At 40.5% G+C, this 20,920-nt stretch overlaps 3 protein-coding genes across 3 annotated transcripts; all 3 read right to left on the bottom strand.

Moving 5' to 3' along the window:
- Window positions 1–242: 242 nt before the first annotated feature.
- On the bottom strand, window positions 243–2,488 carry LOC148098784 (uncharacterized). The gene has a single exon (XM_087850728.1). It carries the CDS (start codon window positions 2,216–2,218, stop codon window positions 251–253), a length of 1,968 nt encoding a protein of 655 aa, XP_087706854.1. The 5' UTR covers window positions 2,219–2,488; the 3' UTR covers window positions 243–250.
- Window positions 2,489–11,140: 8,652 nt separating this feature from the next.
- On the bottom strand, window positions 11,141–14,062 carry LOC148098783 (uncharacterized). Its single transcript, XM_087851469.1, has 2 exons — window positions 13,816–14,062; window positions 11,141–13,499 (listed from the first exon to the last, which is right to left on the bottom strand). Exons 1-2 carry the CDS (start codon window positions 13,900–13,902, stop codon window positions 11,748–11,750), a joined length of 1,839 nt encoding a protein of 612 aa, XP_087707595.1. The 5' UTR covers window positions 13,903–14,062; the 3' UTR covers window positions 11,141–11,747.
- A 4,365-nt stretch (window positions 14,063–18,427) lies between these two features.
- Window positions 18,428–20,671, bottom strand: LOC148098782 (uncharacterized). The gene has a single exon (XM_087851468.1). It carries the CDS (start codon window positions 20,533–20,535, stop codon window positions 18,574–18,576), a length of 1,962 nt encoding a protein of 653 aa, XP_087707594.1. The 5' UTR covers window positions 20,536–20,671; the 3' UTR covers window positions 18,428–18,573.
- Window positions 20,672–20,920: the final 249 nt, after the last annotated feature.

Genomic DNA, 20,920 nt, shown 5'->3' with positions numbered 1-20,920 from the left:
AGACACTACTAATCGATCCCAGAAAAAGCTTACTAGCGGATCACAGATTTATAGATTGCAGTTCTCTTAAATAACATGAAATCCATTAATATAACGTGAAAAAAATAAACTCTTAACCATTTTCTTACCATATTTACCTTATTTTGTCCTTATATCAACTGATATGAATTAGTATTAACTGAACAGTTTTATATGCAGTAGTCCTTCAACCTGTCACATGATGACCCGGCTGATGGGGTCTGTTACTTAATTATGGGGGTGTGTTGGTTAATCTGGAGGGTCTACTGCTTACATTCTGCAATGCCGACGTTTTGCCTACGAGAGGAGGGAGGAAATAAACCTTTTTTTCTGTCTTTTGAGGAATGCTGGAGATGAATCTGGTTGAGCGCCCAACCTCAGACTGCTCATATGATTTCGCCATAGAGTTTGACTTGGCCTTGGTGGAAATCTGAGGTAGCGGGGTGTGCTTTGCGCTCACCTCAAGTGTCAGTTGTTTATTTTCTTCTACAAGGCTGCTGTTCTTAGCCTCATATACAGAAAGGATTCGCTGTGTTGTTACTAACTGCTTTTTGAGGTCGCGATTTTCCCACTCACATCTATGGAGTTTCTGTATGGCATCTTTGTTTTGAAGTGCAGCCTCCTGATTCAGCGTTGACCGTAGTTCTTTAATTTCTTTGTCCTTTTCTGTGACCAGCTGTTTATATTTGCATAACAGGCGGTCCCGGCGGTGCTGTTCAAATACTAATGTGTGACTGGACATGTGTATTTTTCTTTTAGCGTTAAGTCTGTTTGTTTGCCACTGCGAGAAGATTTTTTCCTGCGTTTTTGCAGCGTATTTGTCCAGCTCAATGACAACCTTTAAGGAATTCTCCTCACGCAGGTCCTTTATCTGCTCCGTCAGACGGTCAATTTCCTGTTTTTGTCCTTCAATTGTTTGTCTTTGAATTGAACTCATTTGAATTTCAGTTTTCAGCTCTTTTATGTTTTGTTGCTGCTGAAACACAATTTCTTTGTAGTGTGTGAGCTCTTTGTCCACCTTTTCTTTGTCTGCCAAAATCTGGACCAGCCTTTTCTTAACTACGTTGCGCTCCTTGTCAACACAGGCAAGTTGTTTGGCCTGTGCCGTCTGCGCTTCTGCCTGCTTTTGTTTGATGAGCTCCAGTTTATTTTTCACAGCAAAATACCTGGTCTGATACTTGGATAGGTCTGCTTGAATCATTTCTCGTTCACTATTCTTTTGTTCTGCGTCTTTTGTCAGTGACTCTATGGTGTCCTTAAATTGACTGATCATGGTCTTAGCCTCAGATAACTCCTTATTAAGTTTTTCATTCCAAAACTCATCGTGCGTCATCTGTATTTTTCGTCTGTGTTCTGTTTCTTTCAGAGCATTTCTCAGACTGACAATCTCATGATCTTGGGATGTTATTTTCTTGAAGGATTCCCGCCACTCACTTTCAAGTTTGGCTATTTGTTCATTTTTCATCTGCAGGACTTTCTCCAGGTGTTGCATGTTAGAAAGCTGCTTTGAGGCTTCCTTTGTCTGCCTTTCTATTTCCTCTCGTTTTTCTTTTAACTCTTTTACTAGTTTTTTATTATCCAAGTCCTTTCCCAAATGCAAATCTGACAGTTCATTATTTTTCATTATCAATGTGTTTTTCTCCATAATGACCCTGTCCTTTTGCTCTTCAAAATCCTCTGCTTTTTTTTGCCATGTTTTAATTTCAGCTTTTAATTTCTCTTCTTGTGCCTCCACTGTTTTAAGTCTGTCTCTACATTGAAACAGCGTGCTAGCCTCTACAAGATATTCTGATGTCGTTTTTTCAAAGTTGACCCTCTCTTCTTTGAGCTGGTCCTGGACTCTAAGCTCATTTTTTATCTGTTCTTCTTTTTCCTTCAGTTCTTTTACTTTTAGGTTTTTTTCAGTGGTCACCTGCTTTAATTCTTGCTTCAGGGCCTCATTTTCTTTGTTCAGTCTATTGACTTTTCCTTGAAGACGAGACAGAAATTCCACATCTTTTTCTTTCTGCTCCCGTCTCTTTTTTTCAGTGGCATGTTTCCTTTCCAGGTCTTTGCATCTCTTTTGAAGGTCCAGGATTTTTTTCTCATATTTCTCTGATCCTGCGGCCTTCATCTCACATTGAGCCATACATTTTCTTATTTGGTCTATTTCTGAGAGATGGGCGCGGGCTTCCTGTTTAAGCCTCGAAATATCATCCATTTGTTGTTTACACACCTTAACTGATATTGTCTTCTGCTGTTCCTTGTTCTCAGCTATGAGGCGTTTTTTTTTTCTTAATTTTTCAAGTTGTTTATGCTGTAATTCTAGTGTGGCAGCCTTTTTTAAATGAATGTATTTAATTTGTATTTATATTGTTTGCGCAAAGTTATCAAGTGCAACTAGTTATCTACTCAACTAGGTAATGTGGGTTCCAAATGGAAACTCAAACTAAAAAGCTAGTGTAGTGCTTACAGTTTCTGTCTACATGGGGTGCATTTGTGGGTTTTCTTGAAACCTGACTCCGCCCCCTACAGCTGTCTTCAAAGGCAATTCTGTGATGTCACAAATGGCTTTGAAGAAGAAAAACATTAATGCTGTTTTTCTTGACTCTTATGGTAAGTGTCCTTTTTGCTCTTCTGTTCTTAATTAGTGTGAATGCTATAAAAGCATTCAAACACCGTTAGATTCCTCTTCTTTTGGACATGACTGCTTGTATTTTTCTCATTTTTAACATTTATATTTTTAAATTTATTCAACTTTATTCAACAAAAATTTCCCATGTATTTCAATGGGGAGACCCTTCAACTCACTCCTCTTTCAACTCTAACTACTTCCACATACATTGACGTAGAGCCACCATTCAAACTTTAAAACGCAGACAAGACATTCAACTATTCAACTTGTATTTATCTTTTCAATATCTATTATACTTTTTCTTCAGTTCCAGTTTAAGTTTCATCCTTTTTTTCAGCCGTTTCAGAGTTTATAATGGGTGTGTATGGGACGGAATGTTGGCGCTAGAGTGAGACAGCTCAACTGCTAGAGTGAGAGGAGGGGGGGAATTAATCTTAAAATCTTTTCTTAAAACTGCTGCTGTGTCCGCAGCGTTTGCTCTACAGGTATGATTTTACCCTCAAAACGTAGCCATCGCTGTCTTCTGTCATCCAATGTGTTTATTATTGTAATAGGTGTTATGGTTCTGTCATAAATGTCACCAATGCACAGCCTCCTCCCTCCAACTCTTCCATAGATTCTAATGTTAAAATGGCTCAGAAGGTTCGTTTGAAAATCAGAAGAGCAGGCTGTCTTTACACTGTCACCACGTCTATATAATAAACTCCACAGGCATGAAAACTGAGAATTCAGTAGACTAGACATTGCTGCCGCTCACGGTGAAAGAATTTTGTCAATATGACTTGTACTTTTCATTTCAATTCGATTTGTTTCAGGCTGACGTTTCTGTTCATTTTAAGCAGCAGAAGTGAGGTGCATGTCTGTGTGTGTGTGTGTGTATGGAGCCATTGGGTGCAGTCACTACAGCAACCAGGCTCACACCTGCCTGCTTAGCCCATTTTGTTTTTAGCCGATATTGAATCAAAGGCATGTTTTTTTACTTTTTTTGACAATATTTGCTTTTTTGTGTGACACACTACTAAAAATATAAAACCCATACAGTACTTGGTTGAGACGTAATATTTTACAACTCAACCCCCCCCCTCCAAAAAAAAAAACAAAAAACAAAAAACAAAAAAACCCCAAAAACATGGTCTTTTCCAGCTCAACTCTACTCTGGCTTTAGCGCCCTTTCTGCCAGAGCGATTGTGGCTGTGACACAGGGGAGTGCAGGCTTAAAACAGGGCATGTTAGCTGCATTTAACCTTCAGTTACTCTCTATATAGTTAGGTAGGAGTCCGACCATGTTTCGTTTTAGCTGTAAAACATTACACCCAGGTAACCTGCTGTGTTGAAAACGTGTTTTCTGACTATGTTTGCTGCCCTACAATCTGTCCTACTCAGTAGTAAAATCAGCGACATTTGACCGTCCTGTTTCTCCATTGAAATTTATACAGCCTATTTAACGTCTGAAACTTAAAATTGTCTGTAACCTGCTGTTGTTACCACTGTCCTGTTTGAAGTGGAAACAGAGAAGCTGGTTGTTTTGTCATATGTGCATGTGCCAAATCTAAACCCAAGGTACTAACTAGCTAACTGACGGGATGTCCATTAACCTTATAACTGTGTGTGTGTGTGTGTGTACGTGTGTGTGTACGTGTGTGTGTGTGTGTGTGTGTGTGTGTGTACAGAGAGACAGCCAGGCTCATAATGGATATTAGGAAGTTTTTTCAAAAAAAGGAGCCACATTCAGGTAAAAGTGTAAGATCAAATGATCCATCAATAAAGGATAATGTTGGATCAGTGTTTCAATATTTATATCTGTTATTAGATGTACATGTGGTTTGGTTATTTGCCTTTTGGTTGAAAGTACACCGAGTGAGGACTTTTTTATTAGTGATATTAATAGTATTTTTTTCATATTAATGTAATTTTTTAATCTAATTGAATACAATCTATTTGTGTATGATTGTCAGTCCAAAGAGGGAGAGAGGAAAGAGGAGAAAGTATGAGGTCAGGAAGAACCAGGTAAGAAAACAGACAGGGAATACTAACAGGCAAAACAGAAACTGTTAAACTGACAAAGAAAAAAAAAACAAATTTTACTCATAAAATCTGGAATTTGTGTTCTCCCTATATTAAAGCTGCTGTACAGAATCTGCAAAACAAACTGGGTTGTCAGCCCTGGCACTGCATAACCATATTGAACTTCATTTAGAGGAAGTCACAGTTGCCAAAAACTTTTTGAAGCTCAAGAGTGAGGCTGGTGCCATTCCAGATATGTTAACATTGTACAATCTTCTGGATAATCAGATCTTCCCCAGACTGAAAACTGTTATTCAGGTTGCCCTAACAAACCCCGTTTGCAGCTGTAGCTGTGAGAGGTGTTTTAGTGTCTCGTGTCAGCTCCATACCTGGCTGAGAAGGACCATGGGTCATAGCAGACTCCAGCACCTGGCTGTGATGTCAGTTGAGAAAGAGATGCTTGAGAGACTTGACCACCAAAATGTGATAGACAGATTTGCCAACTTCAAGGTGAGGCGACATAGGTTAAAATAAAAGAAAAAATCTGCAAAGCCATAGGAGTATCTGCAGTAAAGATCTTTTCATACATTGTACCATAGACCACGGTGTCTTAATTTTTATAATTTCTTTATTAATACTTTGTACAATTATACATTTCAAGGACTCTTCTATTTTTGGAGTGTATTTTTTATGTATCTGTATTTTATTATACATACATATTAAAAGTGAATCTCTGTCCAAAAAATGCACTCAGTATACTTTTTACTCACTACTCACTAAATATTTTTGGTCATGTCGCCCTGCTCTATTCCAATCCATTCTTCTTTTGCAGTAGTAGTCTTTAGCAGCACTTAAATAAACTTTTTTCAGATTTGATGGTTTTGTTACAGACTTTTCAAAAAACGTGTTTTGCTTTTCTTTCACAAATGTGGGGATTAAATTGTGTTAAAATGTAAAAAACAGTGATGTCATGTTTTGTGACGAGGACCCAGGCACAGAGAGACTTGATGAATTTAAGAATCATATGATTTAATAAAGAAATTTGCAGATTTGCACAGAGATGGTAAAATTATGATGACTGATAATGGAGATGAAGACAACAGATGACAAGGACACGGAGGAACAGGGGTTTAAATGCACCAAGGAGACAGTCAGAGAGAACTCTTACATTGGGTTTAAAGCTGTCAGAGAAAATATCATGTTCTTGATGCAGCTGACTGCAGATATGCAGGCAGGTCTGAGATCAGCAGTTTTCATAAAAAACAAACATATGCTCCTGTATAATGACACCAGACACATGGATGATTAATCCCTTTAGCTTTTTATACAAGAACACACTCTTCTTAAAACGGTCTCCTTAGCATAGAAAAGTCCAGACAGCCCAGCCTGTCCAACCAATCAGATAGCTCCTTACATCTGACCACATGGCTAGTTTATGTTGATTTTTTTTTCCAAAGATCAAAGTAATCACAAAAATGCTAAATGCAGACCAAAGCAAAATATGTATATTTCAAAAACATCTCCAACGGGGCACAAACATTTTGCCATGTTTTAAGTAATCAAGTCAATGTTACGATTCATTGTTTTTCTTATATAAAACTGGAACCTTCCAGAAGGTGGATGGCAGAAAGTAGAAATACATTTAAAACAGAAGACTGGAATTGCCATTTTGGAAATAAATCTCTATTAATATTAGACTTTTGAATCATTTTATTTTGTTTTTTGAAATCACATTGTTATTGAGTTTAATCCCCTTTTCTTAAAACCCATTTCATTTGAAGTATTTATGAATAGATTAATAGTTAATTTTGAAGTATTTATTTATAAATTATTATTCTGTCCCATGGGTATGTTTTAAGTTTGTTATATGACGGGTCAGGTCATTTGTTCTGTAAGTAATGGGATCAATGTATAGGTCTGCCATCTAGTGTGTTAATGGGGAAGCGCCGGAGTTTTTCTCCCAGCACTCATCAGGGAAGGTCCATTTCTCTGTCTCTAACAATTACTGCATCGGTTGCTCTTGAAAAGTCATAATCTTTTTTTAAAAAGAACAAAAGTATTTACAAATGGCGCAAATCAGTAAAGCTCTGAAGAATGCGACACAGTCTCCTGAGTGTTCATTAAAGCCATTTAATGTTTAGCTCTCTGCATAAGCCGGATAGAGACATTCAGCTAAGGGCAGAAGTATCTTCTTACTGTACATTGAATGATCAAGAAATGAATTTTATAATTTAAACATATAAAGGGATAAATAAAATAAATTAAAGGAATTAAATTATTTTGTAAATGACATTAATAACTAATGTATATTTTAATGCGCATGACTCTCCTGGTCCTCTGTACTTAACAGACTAACAGTAAAAAGAAAGATATAGCCTAATCTCTTATTTTGACTGCATTAAAAAAAAACCACACATAAATATTTTTTATTTGAAAAATCCATAAAGGTTTTTTTTTTGTTTCATTTTTTAATTTAATGCATGAACTGTAACATCAACCAATGGTTTCATATTCTGCTTGCAAATGAGTCTTTCAGGCCTCATCTTTGTGAGGGTTACTAGATTTGAATGAGTCAAGTCAGTTTGAACTTGGCAGCTAAGGCTAAAAAAGCTTGGTTACGAAGCAAACCACACATCTCCCACGTACAGACATACAGTGCTCAGCATAAATGAGTACACCCCCTTTAAAAAGTAGAAATTTAATCAGTAGCTCAATGAACAAAAGAACACTTTCCAAAATTTTTATTGAACACTTGTTTAACTCCATAACATGAAATTGAGGTTAATAATATAACTTAGATCACAAAATCTTCAGTTTTACTCAAATTGGTTGAAGCAAAAATGAATACACCCCACAACAGAAAACTACTACATCTAGTATTTTGTATTACCACCGTGATTTTCAAGGACAGCACCAAGTCTTCTAGGCATGGAGTGAACAAGTTGGCGACATATGGCAACATTATTTTTTTCGATTCTTCAAGAATAACCTCTTTTAGAGAGTGGATGCTGGATGGAGAGTGATGCTCAACTTGTCGCTTCAGAATTTCCCACAGGTGTTCGATTGGGTTCAGATCAGGAGACATACTTGGCCATTCAATCACCTTCACCCTGTTCTTCCTCAGAAATGCAACAGAAGCTTTATATGTGTGTTTTGGACCATTGTTGTGTTGGAAAACTGCACGATGGGCTTTTCTTTGTTAAGTAATTCCCTTTTATCATCATCATGATCGTGGCGATCGTGGCTCAAGAGTTGGGAGTTCGCCATGTATGTAGTAAATATTCTTTTTTTTACTGGTGTTTTGAGCATCACAAGTCAAATGCCATTTAGTTTCTTTAAATTTAAGAGAAGGGGGAGACACCTCTACAGCTGATAATCCAGATCAGGAAATGTTTCTACAGACCAAAGCAAAATATGTACATTTCAAAAAGATCTCCAACGGGGCACAAACATTTTGCCATGTTTTAAGTAATCAAGTCAATGTTACGATACATGTATCAAAGTTAAGCAGCATAGTACAGTACAGTAAATGTAAATCGGTGTGTCAGAGGCACTTGTTGAATCCACATGGTTCAATCAAAACTACACATTTATATATAGTATTTAATCACACTAACAATACCATGAGAGCCTACAAATACAGTAAACAGTGCAACATTTCTTGAAGGTTTTTGCTGTGACGTCACAATCAACCTTGATAGGAATCATTGTTTTTCTTAAATAAAACTGGAACCTTCCAGAAGGTGGATGGCAGAAAGCAAAAAAAATCAGCCACAGCTAAAAACAAAACAAAAACAAAAAACCAAAGGTTGTATTATACAGCTTTTCTTTCAAGTCCTCCAGGAGCAACTGAAGTTCATTAAAACACAGAAGAGAGAAATCAAAGCTACGAAATCATCTCACCTCCCAATAGCACTCACAGTCACAGGGCTGGATATTCCAAAAGCCAAGTTAATATTTTAAATAACACAGGAAACATTTAAAATCATGACTAGATCCAGCTTACGTACCTCAGCGATGCTTTCAGGACAGTACGGACTAAGATCATTACCTTACAGCTAAAAACTCTGTGTCTACTTTAAAAAGAGGAACTCCTCCTCACTGTGGAGAAGTAATATGGAAAATTATCAGACCATATTTTGGTTTTTAAGACAGACTAATTTGTTTGGGAGGATCTCTGTCCACACTCCAAACCAGTTGGTATGAAGTAATCCAGTCCAGCTGACGGGAGGAGTGTGGCGCTCTTACTGTGCATCTCTCTCACTTTTACTTCTTTTACTTCTGTCTTTTTCTCTCTCTCTCACACTCAGACACACACACACACACATACGTTTTAACTGAAGGGTGACTTCTTTTCTGAAATGCCAACAAAACTAGAAACAGGACATTGACCGTCTGACGGAGCAGGTAAAGGACCTGTGTGAGGAGAGTTCCTTAAAGTTTGAGCTGCACAAATACGCTACACAAACGCAGGAAAGAAATCTTCTCGCAGTGGCGAACAAACAGACTTGATCCTAAAAGAAAAATGCACTCATATCCATCCCTGTAGTGAAACACTCACTGAAAATATGGGTCCTGTTTAGGAAATACTTTAATCTCTGTTACTTCTCCCCTCTCAGCCCCACTGTGTCTAAACCTTCTGTCCAGTATGGTGTGTTTTGGAGTGACACAGAAGTGGAATAACTTACTTTAAGGACCTTTTCACAGCCAACAAACTAGCATCACAGGGGAGGATGGTGTGTGTGTTTGGCATGATTTGAAGATTTTGAAGCCCTGTTTTGACTGATTATAGTGGGGTGCCCAGAAATGCCAGGACTATTTTTTCCCAGTCCAGCCCTGTTTCTGTGTACACAGATAGATAGAAATCCAACCTGGGCTGTAGCTCACTTTAAGGACAAAAATGTTGGTAATCTGCTGCATGATGTGTTCTGTGAGAAATGGCAAATCAAATGCACTGCTAAGAGAACAAAACATCCCAGTGCCTTCAAGATGGATGGATAAAGAAGACATTGTTAAGTTCCGCACTGATTTCAAAATCCTACTGCTTACTTATAAAATCATAAATAACATCGCACCAAGCTACCTTATTGATCTCCTTAGCGTGTGTACTCCCAGTAGAACACTGAGATCGTCTGTACAATTGCTCTTGGTGCAACCTATTTGTCAGTCTGGCTACAGTGCTGAAGAGAAACCTGGGGTTGTTCTTATTTTCTTCAATCAGTGACGAATAGTAAGATGTTCTGGCTTACTATTGTATTGTATTGTATTGGATCTTCTGCTTTATATTTATTTTTAATTACTCCAGTCTTAATGAAATCATAGGTGGAGCTAGTTACAGTCCACCGGGATTCAATAAAGCAGTCAAGTATGGAATATTTGTCTGGACTGTTATTACAACTCTGTTGTTGTCAGGGAATACTGTATCCACAAATGTAGATATTTTAAAACCAAACAGTGGAAAACTGATTGCTTAATAAATCTCCATTCTTGAGTAAATTACTAAAGCTTGCAAGTGATAGGAAGGCCCTTACTTTAGTTGCATTACCTGACCATTTAAATTTAATTTGAGACAAATTCCTGCTTTCTGGTAGTTTATAACTTTTTTTACACATGATTTTATTTGATGAAAACTGCAACTTACTTGTCTGTTTGTTTTGCTATTGTTCATTAATGATATTTTTTAAAACAAACAAACTTCTGAGTTCCTGTGCTGTGGTGACGGTGATAAGAAGGGTCCGGACGCAGCCTCTGTGGAGCTCCACAGTAGGCGGAGACACGTCACCGCCACAGTAGGTAGAAACAGGCGACCTGCATAGATACAGTGGAAGCTGCGCAAGTGTATCATTTTTAAACTTCTACTTTTTATCGTGCTGCATGGCAGAGAAACACGGATATGTTTCCTTCCTGGCCCTGGTTTAAGTAAGGGAGCTGGATTAAGGGCTTCTGTGGGTGACATGACAAAAAATAGTCTCTAAACCACATTTTGCATTGAAATATGATTTATTGTTGGTATCAGAGATGGAAAGTAACAAAGTAGAAATATTTTGTAACTGAAGTAGAATTTACAGTTATCTGTACTTTACTTCACTACTATCTTGTGCCCACTTTTTACTTTTACTTCTGAGTGCCTGTACTTTCTACTCACTACATTTTTTAAATCAGGATCGTTAGATTACCCCCCACCCCCAGCTTCGGACACAAGAATATTTTATACTTTACTTTACTATATTTAAGAATACTGTAAGTATAAAAATATTTTGTATTCTGAGTAAAGTATTCTGATTCTGAAAATACAGATACCTGAAAATTAACTTAAATACAGCAACTAAGTATTTTTACTTTGGTACTTCCTGCCTCTGCTCTCTGCTAAGGTTTTAGAATCACAGTGGAAAGTTTAGAATTATTACTTCGTTTCAAGGAATGAATACAATGTATAGAAGTAGATCAAAAGTGCTAAAATACAACCACTCAGACTTAATAAACAAAAGGAAAATCAGTTCAGTCCAATATTTTTTTATTTGCATAGTGCCAGTACACAAGAAGCTGCTTCAAGGCACTTTATATTGTAAGGTAAAGACCCTACAATATTACAGAAACCCCAACAATCCGAAGACTCCCTATGAGCAAGCACTTGGCGACAGTGGGGAGGAAAAACTGCCTGTTAACAGGCAGAGACCTCCAGCAGAACCAGGCTCAGAAAGGGGCAGTCATCTGCCGCGACTGGTTGGGGGTGAGGTAGTGACACAGATGGAATGTGTTCATGTCACTTCCTCACAGCAAACAGATGTTATTATTTATTGTTGTCTACTATTTTTGGTGTTAAGGGAAATACAGGCCCTCCTGGGTTAGAGATGTAATTGCCTCAGTGTATATTTAGTATTGTTTTTAACCATATCCCTTAGTGATTGAGTTTTAATTTTTAAAAAAGTCCATTTATGTTTGTTGACCAGTCTAAAAAGGGATTATTTCTTTCAATGTATGAAAGGGAAGTATTGTTTAAAATTGTTCTTTCTGTTTTGGACACAGGAAGCAGTTGTGGTGCTGGCTGAACACTGTAGCAAGATGGGGTGCCCAGTTGGTCATACGTCATCCGTCTTGGCGGGTGTCTCTCTCACTGTGGCCGCTGAGGTGTCTCCTCCTCAAGTCTCTCGAGTACAACAGGTGGAGGAGGGGCAGGTATGTCACCTGCAGTGGGCTCTCCCTCCTCACAAGTTGTCTCCACGACAGCTGGGTCAGGCGCCTCCAGATGTTCTCCAGCAAGAGGCTGTGGTGTTGGTGCAAGAGCAGGGACTGAAGCTGCGGGCTGAGACGTTGCTGTGAGAAGTTCTTGTTCTGATGGCCGGGACGCAGGTTGAGGTGGTGCGTAATGACAGCAGTATTCATCAACACTGCCCTCATCATTACAGTCTGGCACAACAGCGACGGGTTTATCAGTCTTTTTCTGTTCATGTCTTGTACGATTATCTTTTTCAGGCACTTTTTCAAAAGGTAAGTGGTCACATGACATAAGTAAGTTTCTGTGAAGCACTCTAGAGCGCCCTCTGCCTCTCTCCGGTCTTACCTCATAGATAGGGAGGTCAGGCCCCATTTGTCTGACTACTGTGTGAACAGTGTCCTCCGAATTGTCACTCAGTTTCCCTGGGCCTCCTCTAGGTGTCAGGTTTTTGACCAGAACTCTCTCGCCAGGTTGTAACACAGAACTCCTTACTTTTGTGTTGTAGTGTCTTTTGCCCTTTTCAGCAGCTTTCTTTGCATTCTCATTTGCTATAGAGTATGCTTGTTCCATGCCCTTTCTCCATTTTTCAACATAGTCTCTGTGGTCACTAAAATCTGTTTCTGAGTACAGTCCAAAGAGCATATCTACTGGTAGCCTGGGTGACCGTCCAAACAGTAGGTAAAATGGGGAGTAGCCAGTGACTTCACAATGTGTGCAGTTATATGCATACATTAGCTTGTTGATAGATTCCTTCCAGTTTGACTTTTGTGTTGCAGTTAGCGTTCTAAGCATTTGCAACAATGTCCTGTTCATACGTTCAACTTGACCGTTCCCCATTGGGTGATAGGGTGTTGTCCTAGAACCGGCCATGCCACACAGTTTCTTGAGCTGACTGAATAGCTGATTTTCAAATTCACCTCCTTGGTCATGGTGAATGCGACAGGGGAAGCCAAACTTTAGGGCATAGTCATTGAATATCAGGTTTGCAGCAGTTTTGCCTGACTTTGAGGTGGTGGCATAGGCTTGGGCAAAACGTGTGAAGTGGTCAGTTATCACTAGAATATATTCATAACCGCCTTTGAATTTTTCAAGATGGAGAAAGTCTATACACACCAGCTCAAAGGGCTGCGTAGTTACAATGTTTGTTAAAGGAGCTCTTGTTTCATGGCTGGGCTTTTTCTGCTTTACACAGGAACAAACGTTGGTCACATAATGCTCGATGTCTGCCTGCATGTGTGGCCAAAAGAAGCGTTCACGTATCAAAGACACTGTGCAATCAACACCTTGATGGCCCATATTATTGTGCAGCTCTTCAAGTACAGTCTTTTTGAACTGATCTGGCAGGACTAGCTGTTTCCGGGCAGAGGTCAGTCTGTACAAGATGCCATTGTTATCTAGTCTTAACTTGCCCCACTCTCTGAACAAGCATTTTGTCTTAGGGTCAAATGTTCTTAGCTCTTTGGGCAGTGGTTTTGAATGTGTCTGTTTACACTGTAATACAGGGCTTATAACAGGATCAGACTTTTGTGCTTCATTAAGCTGTTCTTTTGGTATGGGTGTGAATGTTGCTTCTGCTGGCTCACCTTCTGCTGTGACTGACATTGCTGCAGCTGAGAGTGTCCATGCGGCAGGTGTGTCTTTCTGTACCTGTGGGTGGCTGTAGCTCAGGTGGCAGAGCAGGTCAGCCACTAATCAGAAGGTCGGTGGTTCGATCCCAGGCTGCCTCCTGGCTGCATGCCAAATATCCTTGGGCAAGATACTAACCCCATATTTGCCTACTGGTGGTGGTCAGAGGGCCCGGTGGCGCCTGTGTCCGGCAGCCTCGCCTCTGTCAGTGCGCCCCAGGGTAGCTGTGGCTACAATGTAGCTTGCCATCGCCAATGGGTGAATGACTGAATGTAGTGTAAAGCGCTTTGGGGTCCTTAAGGACTAGAAAAGCGCTATACAAATGCAGGCCATTTACCTCAATGGCCTGGATAGCAGCTGCGATAGTGTCTGGTGGCACTTCCTCAGAGCAGTCTCTCATTAAGGTTTCTACATCAAGTGGCATTCTTGATAAAGCATCTGCATCACTGTTTTCCTTCCCTGGTTTGTACTTAATGTGAAAATCAGCGAGCTCAGCAACCCATCTTGATGTGGTGGCATTCAGTTTGGCTGTTGACAGAATGTACGTTAGCGGGTTGTTGTTGCTATAGACAGTAAATGTTGGGGCATAGTACAAATACTCTCTGAATTTGTCAGTGATAGCCTACTTCAGTGCTAAAAATTCTAGTTTTCCTGCATGGAAGTGGTAGTTTTTTCAGCCACTGTTAGAGTACGGGAGCCATAAGCAATAACTCGCAGCTTACCATCTTGTCTCTGGTATAACACTGCGCCTAGCCCTTTGTGTGAGGCGTCTGTGTGTACGATGAAAGGCTGTGTGAAATCTGGGAACCCCAGCACTGGTGGGTGGAGCAAACAGTCTATTAGTTCTTCAAGCGCACTTTGATGCTGGCCAGTCCACATGATTTGTTTTGAGGAGGGCACAACTTGACTGGCTCTCTTTGGTCTTGCCCTTGGCCCTTTTGTGGTGTCTGAGTTCTCTGTGGTTTTGTCAGCTTTTAACAGTTCATACAAACAACCTGCTTTTCTGGAGAAGTCTTTTATGTATTGTCTGTAGTAGGAGAGAAGGCCTAACATTTTTCTGAGCTGACCAACATTTTGTGGTTTTATACCTTTGAGTGCTTTGACTGCTTCAAAGTCTGCAGGATCCACTTTACTGCCCTCTGCAGACACTATTCTGCCCAAATAGCGCACCTCAGACTTAAACATGTCACACTTACTTGGCTTAAGCTTTATACCAAAGCCTCTCAATCTCTGGAGCACTTTTCTCACGTCCTCCAAGTGATCTTTGAACGTTTTGCTGTAAAGTAATGTGTCATCCAGATAGGGGATGCAGATGTTTTTGCGCAGTCCATCCAGGCACTTCTATACAGCGCTGAAATGCTGCAGGGGCATTCATAAGTCCAAAGGGGATGCGAATCCACTCATATAATCCCCAGGGGGTCACAAAAGCAGTGAGTGGACGACTTTCTTCTGACATGAACCCCCGGTGGTACGCTTTCCCCTGATCTAGAAGCGAAAACCAGGAGTTTCCACCCAAACTGTCCACAATATCCTGGACGCGTGGGATGGGCTGGCGATCAGGATGGGTTTTCCGATTCAGGTCTCTGTAGTCTATGCACAGTCTTAGAGTACCATCTTTTTTTCTAACACATACGACTGGTGAGGAGTATGACGAGTCTGACTTCCTGACCCAGCCTTGTGCTATCAAATCATGCAGGTAACTTTTCATCTCTTGGTAGAGCGGCCGTGGCACAGACAGGTATGTGTGTTTGACTGGTTCGTTGTCTTTGAGTGATATGGTCATTTTCAGTTTTTCAATACAGCCTATATCATTGTCTGTTTTAGAGAAAGACTGGCATTCCTCTCTGAGCATCTGTTTCGCTAAAACTCTCTGCTCTTCACCCAGGTGGCTAAGATCTACAGGTGGGTCCCACTCTTCACTAGCGCTACACTGGGCTTGTGTATTTGTCTGGTTAACAGTAGCTACAGATGTGGCTTTTTCAAACACCTGGGCAGGTAAAACAGCTGTAATAGTCTGAACCGAGCCAACTAATGTACGGCCTGGAATGACAATTTCATGGTCAGTTGGGTTAGAGACACCTAGTGTTATGACGGGTAAAGTACCCTTCTTAACTTTAACCAAAGTGTCATTGTCTGGCCACTGGGGGTTTAAGTCTGGCTCAAATATCATGACCATGTCTTGTTTAAATGGCCCTGCTGCTATACGACCCTCAACATGCATGTGGCTTTTTTTAGGTACAGTAATACAGTCTTTCTTTGTCATCACTTTGTACTCGTCAACTGCATCTGCACTAACAGCCTGTATAAAAGCTTTCACCTTGTGTCTTTTGAGGCTGGGAAATGCTTTTCTCACTGTGCTGTACAGTTTAGCTTGGTCAGTCTTATTCACAATGTATTCAATTACATTGTAGCCTATAATAGGGCATGTGAGCTGAAAACCTTTCATTACCAACATGGGGATGGTCAATTTCTCAGTTTGTTCAGTTCCGGAAACAAGTTGGAAGGTTGTCTCAACCCACCCAAGATATGGCATGTTGGTCCCATTTGCTGCGGTCAGGGTGAGTTCAGATGTGTCCATAATATCTGCTATATCTCTCAGCTCTGTGTGTGGCAGATAGTCCTTTTTCCACTTCTCATCGATGATTGATACCTGTGAGCCTGAGTCCCATAGAGCTTGAAGTCTGTTGCCGTCCAGGAAACACTCAACCAGACATTGCCTGCACACCAGAGATGTGACTTTGTGAGGGGTGTTTACATGAGCTGACGGCAGTGTTACCTGAACAGTCTCATTGTCTTTGTTAGTCTTTAAGCCAGTGCATTGTCTCTTATGTTGTCTCCAGTGTTGTTTCTGGCATGTTCTTGAACAATAAAGTGGATTTTTACATGCTGAACACTGTCTCATGCCTGACTTTTCTTGTTTACAGTTGGAGCAATGTTGGGACTTGTGGATGATGGGCATGGTTAACACTCGTCCCTCGGTGGTAACCATTGCTGGTTTAAATGTTTCTCTTGATATGGTCTCATACCTCTGCTTCTACATCCAGCCTGAAAGTGTTCTCTACTCCCACAGAGGTAGCAGTGGGTGCAGCGCTCGTTGACTCCATTCTGCTGGCAGATGTGGCACCTCCTCTCACGGCGGGCTGGACTACCTGTGTAGTGCTGTACAGGATACTGAGGGGGTGGTGGTCTTTGACGGGGGCCCTGGAAGCTATAATACTGCTGGTCCCTATCATACTGCATAACTGGTGGTGGGGCATATGACTGAGGACCAGGCACCGGCTGCTGTAGAGTCTCTTTAATCTGAGCTATCTCTGCACTGAGACCTTTCAGGGAGGCTACACCCGTCTTAAGCTCCGTTAACTCAGTTAAAAGCTCGGGTGGTATCTTAGCTTTAACTTCTTTCACAGGGTTCTTAGCCGGTGACACATCATCTGACTGCACTCACACTTGTAGCAGTCTGTGATGCTAAACATCTCTTCTTGTTTTTCCTTTCTGCCTCATTGGCACAAGCCATATTTAACCTCTCTAACAGGAGTTCATCAGGTGTTTTAGAGTCTAACAGGAGTGGCTGCATATCTATCCTGACACTGTCACTCTGGAAGCCTGTGAGTACGGTGTGCAAACACATACGCTGGACTAAAGCTGGGTCGAATTTGAGTCCTGACTCGGATTCTTGGGAAGCAAATAAGACTTTCTGCTTTAGATCTAAAACTCTCATCAGGAAGCTTTGAGCAGTCTCTTTTGGGGTCTGTACCTCAGAGGCAAGTTGTTTATACAGTTCGGTGGCGCTCTTCTCCTGGAAATGGGAGTGCAGTATGTGGCGTAGAGTCGGAAGGGTGAGTTGAGCTTTTCCCTCCAAATAGCTGCGTAGTTGTAGACCTGGCAAGATAGCTCTGATGACAGCATCTACAATGTCAAGCTCTGAGTAGCCTCTGCTCAGTCCATTTTCGATCTGGTGAGCAAGACTGGAAAATGTCAGTTTATCTTTTTGACCTGGTTCGCCAATCTGGCCTGATATTTTGAAATCTTTCTGCCAGTAAGGGCTTGATCGTTGGGGGGTACTTGACACAGATGAGTTAGGGACAAAACGATTACCTTGGGAGTGAGAAATAACCGCTGTGTTAACTGCATTAGCTGTCTCTGTTACCAGTGTGGTTGCAGTGTTTGGTTGCTCTCTGTGCCCTGAATCACCCCCTTCATTTGCATTTGGTTCAGTCTCAATAATCGTCTCTTTCATTACTTCAGCAATCTTATCATTAAGCAACAACAGTTCTGACATTCCTTCATCCTCAAGTACTGTTATATCTTCTCTCTCAATGTGTATTTGGATGTGTGTTAGCAGTGACAGTTGTGTTTTTCTGCTAACATCTATTTTCTCTGCAATGCCAAGGAACTCGCAGATTGACACTAGTTGATCTTTGGACAGAGTGTGCATTTCACGCACAACCTCTTCTTGCAGCTCTTCCACCGAAGACATTGTGGCTGTAGGCAGGAAAAATTTTGCATGTACAGGTGACGCTGAGCTGAGTTGTTTTTGCAGCCTCTGATGATCTCTGGCTGTCCTCAGGAAACATGCGCTAAAACACAGCTACCAGTTCGCCTCGACAGCAACACTTTCCTCACTGCAGTCTGCCTGGGTTGTAGTGGGGGGATTTAGCTGGCTTGGACTGCAATGTGCAGATTGTGGACACCGGACATCTAAGCAGCTATCCCAGCGGTGCCTCCAAATGTTACACCCCTGAAAACAGGGGGAAAAGGATCACGAGAGTGATTATAACTTGAGTCTGTCATGCAGTCGTTTATTGCAGTGAGGAGAACGCGCGAAAGCCCCCTAGTGGAGAATAGAGACACTACTAATCGATCCCAGAAAAAGCTTACTAGCGGATCAGAGATTTATAGATTGCAGTTCTCTTAAATAATATGAAATCCATTAATATAACGTGAAAAAAATAAACTCTTAACCATTTTCTTACCATATTTACCTTATTTTGTCCTTATATCAACTGATATGAATTAGTATTAACTGAACAGTTTTATATGCAGTAGTCCTTCAACCTGTCACATGATGACCCGGCTGATGGGGTCTGTTACTTAATTATGGGAGTGTGTTGGTTAATCTGGAGGGTCTACTGCTTACATTCTGCAATGCCGACGTTTTGCCTACGAGAGGAGGGAGGAAATAAACCTTTTTTTCTGTCTTTTGAGGAATGCTGGAGATGAATCTGGTTGAGTGCCCAACCTCAGACTGCTCATATGATTTCGCCACAGAGTTTGACTTGGCCTTGGTGGAAATCTGAGGTAGCGGGGCGTGCTTTGCGCTCACCTCAAGTGTCAGTTGTTTATTTTCTTCTACAAGGCTGCTGTTCTTAGCCTCATATACAGAAAGGATTCGCTGTGTTGTTACTAACTGCTTTTTGAGGTCGCGATTTTCCCACTCACATCTGTGGAGTTTCTGTATGGCATCTTTGTTTTGAAGTGCAGCCTCCTGATTCAGCGTTGACCGTAGTTCTTTAATTTCTTTGTCCTTTTCTGTGACCAGCTGTTTATATTTGCATAACAGGCGGTCCCGGCGGTGCTGTTCAAATACTAATGTGTGACTGGACATGTGTATTTCTCTTTTAGCGTTAAGTCTGTTTGTTTGCCACTGCGAGAAGATTTTTTCCTGCGTTTTTGCAGCGTATTTGTCCAGCTCAATGGCAACCTTTAAGGAATTCTCCTCACGCAGGTCCTTTACCTGCTCCGTCAGACGGTTAATTTCCTGTTTTTGTCCTTCAATTGTTTGTCTTTGAATTGAACTCATTTGAATTTCAGTTTCCAGCTCTTTTATGTTTTGTTGCTGCTGAAACACAATTTCTTTGTAGTGTGTGAGCTCTTTGTCCACCTTTTCTTTGTCTGCCAAAATCTGGACCAGCCTTTTCTTAACTACGTTGCGCTCCTTGTTGACACAAGCAAGTTGTTTGGCCTGTGCCGTCTGCGCTTCTGCCTGCTTTTGTTTGATGAGCTCCAGTTTATTTTTCACAGCAAAATACCTGGTCTGATACTTGGATAGCTCTGCTTGAATCATTTCTCGTTCACTATTCTTTTGTTCTGCGTCTTTTGTCAGTGACTCTATGGTGTCCTTAAATTGACTGATCACGGTCTTAGCCTCAGATAACTCCTTATTAAGTTTTTCATTCCAAAACTCATCGTGCGTCATCTGTATTTTTAGTCTGTGTTCTGTTTCTTTCAGAGCATTTCTCAGACTGACAATCTCATGATCTTGGGATGTCATTTTCTTGAAGGATTCCCGCCACTCACTTTCAAGTTTGGCTATTTGTTCATTTTTCATCTGCAGGACTTTCTCCAGGTGTTGCATGTTAGAAAGCTGCTTTGAGGCTTCCTTTGTCTGACTTTCTATTTCCTCTCGTTTTTCTTTTAACTCTTTTACTAGTTTTTTATTGTCCAAGTTCTTTCCCAAAAGCAAATCTGACAGTTCATTTTTTTTCATTATCAATGCGTTTTTCTCCATAATGACCCTGTCCTTTTGCTCTTCAAAATCCTCTGCTTTTTTTTGCCATGTTTTAATTTCAGCTTTTAATTTCTCTTCTTGTGCCTCCACTGTTTTAAGTCTGTCTCTACATTGAAACAGCGTGCTAGCCTCTACAAGATATTCTGATGTCGTTTTTTCAAAGTTGACCCTCTCTTCTTTGAGCTGGTCCTGGACTCTAAGCTCATTTCTTATCTGTTCTTCTTTTTCCTTCAGTTCTTTTACTTTTAGGTTTTTTTCAGTGGTCACCTGCTTTAATTCTTGCTTCAGGGCCTCATTTTCTTTGCTCAGTCTATTGACTTTTCCTTGAAGACGAGACAGAAATTCCACATCTTTTTCTTTCTGCTCCCGTCTCTTTTTTTCAGTGGCATGTTTCCTTTCCAGGTCTTTGCATCTCTTTTGAAGGTCCAGGATTTTTTTCTCATATTTCTCTGATCCTGCGGCCTTCATCTCACATTGAGCCATATGTTTTCTTAGTTGGTTTATTTCTGAGAGATGGGCTTCCTGTTTAAGCCTCGAAATATCATCCATTTGTTGTTTACACACCTTAACTGATATTGTCTTCTGCTGTTCCTTGTTCTCAGCTATGAGGCGTTTTTTTTTTTCTTAATTTTTCAAGTTGTTTATGCTGTAATTCTAGTGTGGCAGCCTTTTTTAAATGAATGTATTTAATTTGTATTTATATTGTTTGCGCAAAGTTATCAAGTGCAACTAGTTATCTACTCAACTAGGTAATGTGGGTTCCAAATGGAAACTCAAACTAAAAAGCTAGTGTAGTGCTTACAGTTTCTGTCTACATGGGGTGTATTTAAGGGTTTTCTTGAAACCTGACTCCGCCCCCTACAGCTATCTTCAAAGCTAATTCTGTGATGTCACAAATGGCTTTGAAGAAGAAAAACATTAATGCTGTTTGTCT

This window comes from Neolamprologus brichardi, chromosome 14 (genome assembly GCF_056152115.1).
Source record: "Neolamprologus brichardi isolate AB-2024 chromosome 14, ASM5615211v1, whole genome shotgun sequence".
In the NCBI taxonomy this organism is placed as follows: Eukaryota; Metazoa; Chordata; class Actinopteri; order Cichliformes; family Cichlidae; genus Neolamprologus; species Neolamprologus brichardi.
The sequence above is the reverse complement of the archived record's forward strand: the minus strand, read 5'-3'. Positions and strand labels throughout refer to the sequence as shown.

What these genes read in the sequence shown, in the direction of transcription:
- LOC148098783 (XM_087851469.1), bottom strand. Translation starts at nt 13,902, where the DNA reads ATGCCACTTGATGTAGAAACCTTAATGAGAGACTGCTCTGAGGAAGTG. An exon ending in CTGCTATCCAGGCCATTGAG is followed by an intron (nt 13,500 to 13,815) that starts GTAAATGGCCTG and finishes AGCCACCCACAG; the next exon opens with GTACAGAAAGACACACCTGC.
- LOC148098784 (XM_087850728.1), bottom strand. Translation starts at nt 2,218, where the DNA reads ATGGATGATATTTCGAGGCTTAAACAGGAAGCCCGCGCCCATCTCTCA.
- LOC148098782 (XM_087851468.1), bottom strand. Translation starts at nt 20,535, where the DNA reads ATGGATGATATTTCGAGGCTTAAACAGGAAGCCCATCTCTCAGAAATA.